Genomic DNA, 12306 nt, shown 5'->3' on the forward strand with positions numbered 1-12306 from the left:
TACAAGGCATGTCTTTTAAGTAAGTATCGTTTTGATATTCCGCCGATGCAGCGCTGCGGTCGGCTTTCTGTGCATGCACACTGTGTACCTGCATCTATTGGCAAGGCTGAGATGCCATTACGGCAATAGTCGCCCTTGTGTACGTTTGTTGGCAAGCATTTGAAATGGCCTCGCCAATCGAGAGTCCTGCCGACTGTGAAGTCTGGTCTGTTATTCGTTTGCTGAGTGCAAAAGGTTCGAAAGCTACGATATTCATCATGAGATTTGTGCAGTTTACTGACCAAACATTATGAGCCATGGAATGGTTAGGAAATGGGTTTGAGCATTTAAAGGTGGCCGCAAATATGTGCATGATGAAGAACGGAATGGGCGACCTTCAGTCATTAGTGAAGATTGACCGAGCAGTGAGAGAAAACAGACACTTGATGATTACGTCATTATCTGACATGTTTCCTCAAGTTTCTCAAAGTGTTCTTTATGAAATTGTGTGTGAACGATTAAATTACCGAAAGGTGTGCTCACGCTGGGTACCGAAAATGTTGACGGAGGAGCACAAAAGCAAACGTTTGGGCAGTGCCTTAACTTTCCTGGGGTGTTACTGCGAGGAAGGTGATGATTTTTTGAGTCAAATTGTAACAGGGAATGAAATCTGGGTGGCCTACGTTACACCTGAATCAAACAGCAGTCTACGGAATGGCGACATTCAACTTAAGAAAGTGAAGTTTAAGCAAACCAATGTCAGCCCGGAAAATCACGTGTATCATGTTTTGGGACAGAAAGGGGGTGTTACTGGTGGACTTTTTTCCCCGTGGTGAGACAATCAATTCAGCAACGTATTGTGAGACCTTAAAGAAATTGCGCTGCTCAATTCAGAACAAAAGACGTGGCATGCTCATTAAGGGCATCCTTTAGCTTCATGACAATGCCTGCCCACATGCAGCTCATCGAACCCAAGACCCCATCACATCATTTCGCTGGGAATAACTCAATCACCCTCCATACAGTCCCAATCTTGTGCCCAGTGATTACCACTTGTTCCTGCATTTGAAGAAACATATGGCCGGCAAACGTCATGATGACGATGATGGTGTCAAGATGGCTGTGTTGCAGTGGCTGACAAATCAGGTGGTCAACTTCTATGAGGATGGTATGCAAAAGCTCATTGTACAATATGACAGGTGCCTCAATATTGGTGAGAATTATGTTGAAAAGTAGAGTAATGTACAGGCTTTCATATAAAAATAAAATTGTTAAAAAGCTCTGTTTGTTTTTCATTTATTTCAAAAGTTACTTACTTAAAAAACATGCCTCGTAAATTGAGGTGTATTAACTTAGTCATTTTTCTTGGAGCAAGGGTAAGTTTTTTTGATATCTGAAGCCATCTCTTTTGAGTTTCAACTCAATTTCATTGATTGATCTTAATAAAAGTGTTAATGTCTGATGTAGATTTTTGATCGGAACCTCTGCTGCCGACAACTCCGATATTCAGGCATGATGGAAACAGCTAAAATCAGAAAGGCAGGATATCCCATCAGACACACCTACATGGCCTTTGTTCTAAGATACAGGTTTCTTATACCTGGAATACCATCAATCAAAAAGGTAAGTATTTAAAAACTTTTATCAAAACTTCAACCTGCCTTAATAGTAACTATATGCCTGGCCATTAAAATTGCAACACCAAGAAGGATGCAAGTCATCACAACCAGGTTGAATGCTCATCATACACTAGTGACAGGATTACTCTTGCAGCTCAGTATGACATACAGAACTTGGGGAAATCAATATTATGTGGCCCTGCCATGAGCAGCATTAATCACTTCTACATGACATGTCATTGAGAGAAAGAGACTTTGGATGTCCCGTGCAGGTTCAGTGCATACCCAAAGTTCATGCATTGTGGCCACTGGTGTCCTATAGCAGGCCAGTTGTTGCCAGACTACGGACCACATGTTTCTGATGGGTGAGAGATCCTATGAACGCATAGGCTAAGGAATTAGTGTGACATGGTGATCATCCAGGAACCATCAGCAGTGTGTGCCACACACGGTCACACATTGTCCTGTTGATACAGGGCCCCAGACTGCCCTTAAAGGTAGGAGACAACAGGCTCCAGCACCTGGTCAGTATACCGAGCATGAGCAGGGTTGGAATTGAGTGCCACCCCATACCAGAGCTCCAGGTGCTACGCCAGTGTGATGGTAGATAATGCAGGACTTGGCCAGGCATGCACCACTGTGTTACCAGACATGGATGCAACCATTGCAACCGCAGGCACCTGTGATGAACAGTTAGTGGCAACCATAGTAATGGACACCTGGACAAGGTGCTGTGATGCTGCAGACAGCAACAAACCATGCATGCCACATGCCTAAAATCCTGGCCAAGGGTATTTGATGTAGCTGTACGGTCCATATTCACCCTGTGCTCCAGATGTCTGTTCTTATGCTCGTTGATGCACCAGTGGGGCATTGGCTTCCTGTATTATGATCAGTCCATCTCTCCTTGACCCACTGATTCCATATCCACTTCTCTGTGGTTGCATTTCTGCCAACACAATGTCATAACTATGAAGATGCACACAGGAGATGCTGTCAATTCTGTACACTGTTCTGTTTACAAATTATATACACATTATACACACACACTAATGAACTGCTGTCTTGAACAAAACACTGCTGCAAATAAGAAGACTGCCACATTAGAATGTCAACCAACCACCAACACAACAAAATCACAACATGAGTTCACACACTGAGTTTGACTAAGGAATCCTCACTAACATCTCTCACTAACAAACATTACACCATCTCTTTATATACCTTGCCTGGACAGGCTTCTAAAAACGTATGACACAACATGTTTTCTTGAATTTTCTCGAGTCTCTAATAACCTATTTACAAATGAATAGAATGTTCTATACAACTCTAGTGACAAAGATGTGTTGCTCTGGACTATTACCATATGTTGCACAACATTACATTAGATTTATACATCATATTTACAGGTAATAATAAATTATATACTACCGGTATTAATTATGTGATCTTAGATTAAATAAACTCTTATTAATATACATACAGCAGATGTATTGTGACATAACCTCACATATTTTGTTACACAAGGAACACACAAATAATAAATGATACAACCATGATTTATAGCAAATAAAGTCCGTACATAACTATGTAAATAATAATACTAATAGACGTAAACAACTTCTTAGCCACACCTCACAAGTAACAATAATAATAATAATAATAATAATAATAATAATAATAATAATAATAATAATAATAATAATAATAATAATAATAATAATAATAATACATACGAATCAAGCTCAATATTTCTATTTACCTATGGGTTTAGAGAATTGTTTCCAAATTATACTAGTCCATTACACTTGCATCAACAACAACACATTTTGCAGTTGGACAATCCACAATCCCGATTGACCAGCATTTCCCTGTGTGGTCGAAGGCAGAAACCTGTTTCTTTGGTTGTACTGTTCTTGGATGAGGCATGCTAACTCTGCCTGTGCTCATGAGTGGTGGGGAAACACAATGCCACTACCTCTCAGGAGCTCTCCAACTTCCACTATACACTACTTCTCCGTGTCACCATTGGTGCACGTTCTGCGCAACTAAAAATCTCTTTGTCCTGTCCTGCTCTATGCATTCCCCTAGTGTGGTATCCATCAGGCGCATTCTCCTTGGTGTTACAGTTTTAATGCTCAACAGTAAATATACCATCGACAGTAATCAGTTCATGAAGTAACCTAATGCACTATTTTATAAAAATTCATGGCAATCTTTGTCCCCAGACAGATCTGAAAGTAGCTTCAGAACAGATTTGTAAGCGAGTGCTCCCAGCAGGAGAGTACCAGTTAGGACTTACAAAAGTGTTTCTCAAGGATGCTCATGATGGGATATTAGAACAAGCACGAGAGAAGATTATTTATCGTAGTGTGCTGATGCTACAGAGTTTTGTACGTGGATGGGTTATTCGTCGCAGGTATGTTCATGTGATGGAAATTTTTATGGATAATATAAAATGCTTTTATTGATGTGAAACTGTGGTCAGAATAACATCAAAATTGAGACTACACTTCATATTTCAACACTAAATTACATCTATATATATAAAATAACAGTTTTATTTAGTTTATTTTATGGGTTGAATCGTGTTGTTGTTTTCTGTACATTACGTACAGTTTGCCGATGTTTTGCATACGTTGCGGTATTCTTTGTCAAGGCGACTGAAATACCCCTACTCAGTCTGAGCTAATCAGCCTCCCAGGCAGCAATCACACTACAGAGTGGTTCCTGACCTTGTCTTATATATCCTAGCCTTTCTGGCTGACGTAAGCCCCGTGGCTGTCTTGTCAGAATTCTGGAAACTCTGTGTCACAGCCAGGTAGTCGGGTTTGCCCATGCTGTTATGTAATTGGAGGTTTCGACCTGTGTGTTTATGTTGCGGTCTGTATATCTTAATCTATGTATGAGTTAGCTGGAAAATTATAATGTCCAATAACGGACCATTTATATTGGTAATATAAATTTACTCATTCGGGACAAATATTTCAGGTTCCCTATGGGAATCAACATCTATATCATCTGATGGTCAAGCAGGCATCAATTTTTGATAATGAGACAAAGCCTCTCATAGTGCATTGGCACTGCTGGTGGCTCCAAGTAGCCTATGCAGTGGCCTCCACAGTATGCACTAGCCATGCATCTTGGTGGGTGTGCTAAGTACCAACTGATGAGCCCAGCTTAGCACATGGGGGTGGAACGCTGGCAACCAGGAATGAGTTAGCTGGAAAATTTATAATGTCCAATAATGGACCATTAATATTGGTATCTCACTTCATACCTGACCCCACAGAGAAATGGGATGAGGGCTGGACATACCTTGTGAGCACTCTAGTATTATGAAAATATAATAAATCTTTAGAGAATGTATCAAATCTTTCAAAATGACAGGAGTCCATGAGAGGGGCATACCACTACCTGTTCATGGCAATATTGTTTGATGATGTTTTGTTTATTTTATATAGTTAAGTGCTTTGCTGCCCAACTTTCAGACTCCAAGTCTTGGAAGAATGGGTTTAAAATTTTTGTTCAGACCACTTTCTAATGAGACCCTAACTGTTTCTCTTATTCAAAAAACGTTGGTATGATAACAGGTTGTATCCAACTTAGGTCTACTCAGATATTGTGCATTATTTTTCATACATCCTTCACAACCAAGTACATTTTCATTTTTACAGGTTTTTGCAACTGCGTGCTGCTGCAATTGTTATACAAAAGCACTGGCGGGGTCGTGGTCCACGACTTGCATATGCACGCAGAAGGCATGGAATTCTGCGTCTTCAAGCTGTCATCCGCAGCAGAGTTCTTAAAGAACGCTACGCGTACATTCGAGGACACATCACTCATCTTCAGGTCAGCAGATAATTGGCAATATTGACAAGAAATATAAAATTAAATGATTGTAAATTATTTATTTTGAATCTATGTTCTTTAAACAAAATAATCAACAAAAATTCTGCTAATATGTTATATTTATATGTTGTAGGCACATTGCCGTGGCTATCTAGTTCGTAAGACAGCCAAGGAAAAGTTGCAGGTGGGTAAAAGAGGAAACATAATTATACAATTTTACTATGAATAAAGGTATTTCTTACTCTTTAAAAGTTCAATTTCAGTTTGATTTCAGATTTTATTCATATTATGCCTAGTGTAATATTTTTAGAAAGTACAAACATTTCAGTGAATCCTACATAAGCAAGCTTGTGTGTGGGTTTGTATGATAAAATAGTAATTCATATAGGATCTCTCTTATAAACCCAGACCGAACACACGGTGTTTTTTCTTTGTGCTATGGCAGCTGCCTCAGCCCAACATGCTTCGCACGCAGCCCCCCTGTTTTAAGCGTGTATACAATCTTGTATGAAATCTAACCTTATAAAAGATTCTGGAAGTGTCATCCTGCATAATATGGGACTTCATAAACACCATTAGGATTTTCTGCACACCAATAGCCACAGTTATGACTGTTCACATGAACATTAAGATGAATTCAGGCCTCATCTGAAAAGAATACAAGGTGTGGGTCGAATAAGTGATCATTCAATGATGCAAGATACCACTCATAATATCTCTAGTGGCTGGATCAGCATGTTTTAAACAATGGGCCTGTGTAAACCTGTGTGGTTTGATATGTAGCAGCTTTGTAGCTCTGTGTGCAGAAGAAACCAAAACTCCTACTTGTACTAATTTTGTGAGTGATTTATTTGGTGACCATTCAAGATTCGCACCAACGCCATCAACAAAATGGCTCACCGATCGATAAAAACAGTTGCAAGAACCTTGCCAGCAGACAGTCGAGTCTTGGCTTTCACTGGTGCTGCCTCCCCTTTCCTCCACCACTCCTTACACACACATGTCCTTGACAATATTTGATCAGATCATCAAAATGTGCAGTCAATCTCTGGCAAATTTCCGCTGCTGTAACTCCTTCATGAGCAATTTTATAATTATGTGTCACGCAGTAGATGGGTGCACCTGTTGCTCCGACAATATGAACGTTACTGACGAAACAGCGGAAAATATCTAACAGCACACTCTCCCCAGTTCTAACAGTTCCGCCTAAGCATAGCAGAAGCGTGGGGCCAGTCCTACCAACTGTTGATGTTCAGGAACAAGAATCCTGTTTATATTTGATTGATCATTGTAGTTGTTGATTTTAGCTATTGATTTACAAATTACTTAAGACTGTAGGACTATTATGAACACTTGATTTACAGATGACTGTTGTGCAACAAAATGGTGCACAACGAGAGTGATAGAGGCTATCTCTTGTCTTCATTGGCGGATCTGTACAGAATAATAAAAAGTTACAAGATTGTGAGCAACGGAAAAAATGCTTGTTGCTTGTTGTTTTAAGGGGCCTAACATTGAAGGTCATCGGCCCCCATAAAAAATGACCTTGATAACGTTGTGAGATGGGCAGTAGGCAATGGTATGATGATAAAGAGGGTTAAAAGTGAGGTTGTGAGTTTCATCAATAGGAAAGGTCCCCTCAGGTGTAATTACTGCATTGATGCAGTGCAAGTTCCTTATGGGGATATTTGTAATTTTGTTAACAAACATACTTAAAAAAATCAATAACATTATAAATAAAGTAATGGGTTTGTAACTTATTGATAGATGTTCGTTAGTTTAATACTGAAATTCTTATTGTTTAACAGGGAATGTCCCGTCAATTTTATAGAAATCCTTAAAAGTAGTTATTTCTTGATCCTATTATTATGTTGTCAAATCCAGTGTCACTTCTGAAATTTTAACTTTGCAAGTGTATTATTTTGATGTTGTCGAGTTATTAAGTTGCTTGTTGTTGTTTAGCTGTTGGGGTAGCGTAGCGCTTGTTGTTAACGAGGATCGAATAGGGGACTACTCAATTTGTTATGTTAAAGATGGAATTCTGCAGCTTTGATTTGAAGAATGAAGTTGATTGAGTGCCTGGAATGAGAAGAAATGTATTTCTTAACATTGAAGTGTGTATTATTAATTTAATGGGGAATCACGCTCGATCTATTACTTACCCCCTCGTCTCTCTTGCTGCTGGCTTGTCTGGTGACACTACGGGATTGACTGGTTGTAGCTGAACTTGTGCACCTAGTGTTGTATCTGTGTGCGGCCTGCAGACGGGGGTTGGTAGGGGAGGGGTGGGTGGACAATGTATTGGTTGGTATTGGAGGAGTTTTACTGAGGGTGGAGCTTTTATGAGGGGATATTTGTTGACGTTTTTAGTGAAACTCTCTTTTATTTTTAATATTTGTAATAATTGTGGGATTAGCTCATATAGAGGGTTTTTGGTGTCTATTGTTTAAATGGAGGTTTTATTGAATAGTTGATCTTAAAAAAAATGTAGATATTTTCGTGCTCATTCATTAGTTTGCCCTTTCTTAAATTCTTGAGAATTGTTAAATCTTGTTCTATTGTTGTGTAGGTATGTCCAGTTTCCCTCGTGTATGCTCATGGCTAAAATATTATGTTTATTGCATTAAAATGTTACAAATATCTTGTTGAAAAACTACATCCTGTCTGTCCAATGTATGTGGCGAAACATTGAGAACACACGAGCTTATAAATCCCTGAACCTGAATATTGATCGTTATTGAAATTGATGTGATAGATAAGAAAAATGTTCCACCGATCAATACATTTATTGTGGATGAATTATTACACTAGTACCGGTTTCGACCTATCTTGGCCATCATCAGCTAGCACACATTTACAGTCATGGGATAAATTACAAAGAAGTTACTTAAGAGCATCCTGATGTCTGATAAAAAATGGAAGTAAAATATATTGCAGTATGTTGCGTTAAAATAGCTCTGATTAAAAGTAGTGATGGTTAGAATAAACTAAAACCTATTGATTGGGCATGGACATGAGTACATAAACACATTAAAATATATATGCCACATCATAAGACACTAAAAATATATAGCACATTAAACACATTAAAATATGGTATATTTTAAAAACGTCTATTAAAATTTGAGTTCATGTTGCGTTGCATTCATTCTTCAATCCTCTTGTAGTTCTTGTGTTGATTAAGTTGAATATCGAGAATGTTCTATGGTTGATATACTTTGTATTGGTATAAGAACTCTTGTCAGTAAAATTTGAAAATTAAGTTGATGTAGCAAGATAGGTTTTAATATCAGAGTAGTTGGTGGTGACACTTCTCTCGTCTATGCACGTTATATGGTCGTTATTGTTGTTGCTGTGGAGGTTGTGTACCGATATGTTTGGATATTTGTTGTGCTCAATCAATAGGTTTTAGTTTATTCTAACCATCACTACTTTAGCTGCCTCTGTGGATCCGTGGTAGAGTGTCGGCCTCTGGATCCCAAGATAGTGGGTTCAAACCCGGCAGAGGTAGTCGGATTTTTGAAGGGCGGAAAAAAGTCCATTCGACACTCCATGTCGTACGATGTCGGCATGTAAAAGAACTCTGATGATACATTTGGTATTTACCCGACAAAATTAATTAAATCTCAGCCATAGACGCCCAAGAGAGATCCGGTTTACTCTAGGTCCGCTAGATGGCAGACGGAGTAAACCGGAACGTCGAAATTGACGAGCAGACAGCCAGATGGCGTCAAATCGAAATGTCTGCAAACGGTAGCTGAGGCCATACGATTATTATTATTTTATCACTACTTTTAATCAGAGCTATTTTAACGCAACATACTGCAATATATTTTACTTCCATTTTTTATCAGACATCCGGATGCTCTTAAGTAACTTCTTTGTAATTTATCCCATGACTGTAAATGTGTGCTAGCTGATGATGGCCAAGATAGGTCGAAACTGATACTAGTGTAATAATTCATCCACAATAAATGTATTGATCGGTGGAACATTTTTCTTATCTATTACATTGAATCCAATCAATACGGAATATGAAACTTATAAATAATAATTGAAATTGATAACGTTATGGTTTAGAAATATACTTTGGTTGGTGTTCTGTGTTTTAAATGCAATTTTGACATCTTGTTTTTTTTATTGGGTTTGAGACCTGATAAATGTTAGGATTATTATACAGTGTGTGAATGTAGCAAACGTAGACTTTTTTCTTTATCTGGAATAAGATTTGATGTTAGTTTATTCTTGACTTTTCTGATTATACGGTTAACCATTTCTATATTGAATCCATTAAACTCAGCTATGTTCTTTATATAATTTCTTTCTTTCTTGCTGTCCTTGGGTGTGAGGGGAATTTTGAAAGCTGTATAAACTAAGCTATAATATGCTGCTTGTTTTTGAGAATTGGGATGTAACAAACTGTTTTTAATTGTAATTGGGGGAAAAGTTGGATTTCTGTAGATTTGGTACTCAAATCCATTATTCTTACGCGTAGCAGTAATGTCCAAAAATTTAGAGGTTTATTGACTTCGTCTTCTTTAGTAAATTTTATATTCCGATCTAGGGTATTCAGGTATTCTAAAGTATTGTCACTGTTGTTGAGTTCTTGGCCTATTATGGTAAATGTGTCATCCATGTAGCATAGCCATAGGCTTAGTCCCTTTATTTTAGTTAATATTTTGGTGTGTTCTAAGTGACCCACATAAATATCTGTCAAGATACCTGAAACAGGATCTCCCATTGATGAACACTTTTGATGATATATTTTCCCATTGAAGGTGAAAAAGTTATTTTCTAATATGAAATTAGTTTACTTATAGTTTTATTAGTTTATTTATAATGTTATTAAAGTTTTTTGTTGACAAAATTTACTAGACGTTCAACTAGTATAATAACTTTGCTAGAGAATTTTCCAATGGTAACTAAAATTGTATTTTCAAGAGTACGTGTTCAAAACTGAATTAATACACCAGTAGACAATAAGACTGAGTGCTAAAACATTCCAAAGTTGATCAACAAATTTAAATTATAGTTTTTTAGTGTTATTCCAACACTTTTATATTAGGTTTGGTATTTACTCAATGTATATGCATAATCACACTGGCCATCGTTATCTAGTCAAATGTGGACACTTATATAATGCAAAAAGCATATTTTAACTAACATTCTTAATGTAGCATTTTAAAGAATACCGGTACTATAAGATTAATATAAACAGGATCCGGAATATATTTTTATGATTTTGAGTTAAGAAACATGGCTGATGATACCCGAAAAGTAAGGGTGAAACATGTCCCATTAATAGAATTAACAATAATGTACAGGTTTTCCAATTTCTTTGCAATCATTTTAAGAAAAGGCTAGAAAAGCAACAGATTGGGAGTCTGCCACCTGGGTGACTGTCCTAAATGCAGATCAGTAGTGATTGGTACTTGCTTTATGGTTCTTAAAGTAGGAGGTCCAGGTATATTTCTAACAAAGTTATATCTTCCTAAGTTGCACTGGCTGCAGATTAAGTCCCAACATACATGTCTCTCAGAAGAGACAGTCTTCACAGCTTTTAATCAAGAAGAATGTTTGTATGTATTCCGTTCATCTCATCAGACTAGATCTTTCAGTTTAAAAGACTCCACTTCTTCTTCAAACTTTACACTCCTATAAGAAAGACTCAAGGAAACTTTCCAGGGTTGGTTGGCATGGACTTGAGGAACAACTGCTCCGAGCAGAAAATACATTTTATGTGCAAGTTCTGTAAAATTATGTGGTAGTGGTGGTGGATGTTATTTAAGAAGAAAATGTGGTCATTAGCCTGTACTGTACATCCAGGAACTAAATGGAATGCACCCACCAGTTTTGTACTATTTGGTCTGAGAACAGATTGTTTGAAAAAAAGGGCAGTGTAAATCAAGTTTTAAGATTGTGGAAAATAATAAAAGCCAACACCTGTATAACTAACAGACGAATTCCATTTTATTGGGTAGATTTTCGGGTTCGACATAACATTAGTGGCGTCTGTGACTGGACGTGAACAAAGCAGTAATTTGAAACAGATAAGCTGACTAAATTGAGAAAACCAATAAGTGCTATGTTCATGAAAATGAAATGTCGTATGGCTTTTAGTGCCGGGATATCCCAGGACGGGTTCAGCTAGCCAGGTGCAGGTCTTTCTATTTGACGCCCGTGGGCGACCTGCATGTTGTGATGAGGATGAAATGATGATGAAGACAACACATACACCCAGTCCCGTGCCGTAGGAATTAATTAAGGTTAAAATCCCCAACCCGGCCGGGAATCGAACCCAGGGCCCTCTGAACCGAAGGCCAATACACTGACCGTTCAGCCAACGGACGCTATGTTCATGAAAACATATGATGTGGTGATGACGGAAACAGATTCCAACCAGGTAAGATTACATTTTACTAAACTAGAACAACTAAAAAATGAACTGAAGAATGCTGATGAGAAATATTAGAAGTGCTTCTTGATGACAGGGACGGAGGACGATACACAAATGAAAATGATAAAGTGAATGAATATCGTAATAAAGTAGTGTGATGTATTAACACACCGTACAGATGAAGGAAATCAAATATCAAGTAGTGTGATGTATTAACACACCGTACAGATGAAGGAAATCAAATATCAAGTGATGGCTTCATAGGTTACTCACAGAAAAAACTCAAACTACCAAAAATCGAACTACAAACATTTTCTGGAGAGGTTAGGGACTGGTTAGGGTTTTGGAGCCAGTTCAGTCGAATTCATGATGACTCAGACATAGAAGAGAAAAATAAATTTCAGTATTTGATCCAATGTACAGTTGAAGGAAGTGGAGTTAGGGAGGTGGTAACTAGTT

The 12306-nt window shown here is 37.9% G+C and overlaps 1 protein-coding gene across 1 annotated transcript in view; it reads left to right on the forward strand.

Moving 5' to 3' along the window:
- LOC136877616 (myosin-VIIa) overlaps positions 1-12306 on the forward strand; it is a 267052-nt gene that overhangs the window by 69430 nt on the left and 185316 nt on the right. The window contains exons 13-16 of the mRNA XM_068228687.1: positions 1447-1602; positions 3827-4017; positions 5276-5450; positions 5584-5634. Of these exons, the coding sequence (XP_068084788.1) occupies positions 1447-1602; positions 3827-4017; positions 5276-5450; positions 5584-5634 (573 nt within the window). The remainder of the gene's footprint in view (positions 1-1446; positions 1603-3826; positions 4018-5275; positions 5451-5583; positions 5635-12306) is intronic.

The sequence above is a fragment of the Anabrus simplex genome, chromosome 7 (assembly GCF_040414725.1).
Source record: "Anabrus simplex isolate iqAnaSimp1 chromosome 7, ASM4041472v1, whole genome shotgun sequence".
NCBI lineage: Eukaryota > Metazoa > Arthropoda > Insecta > Orthoptera > Tettigoniidae > Anabrus > Anabrus simplex.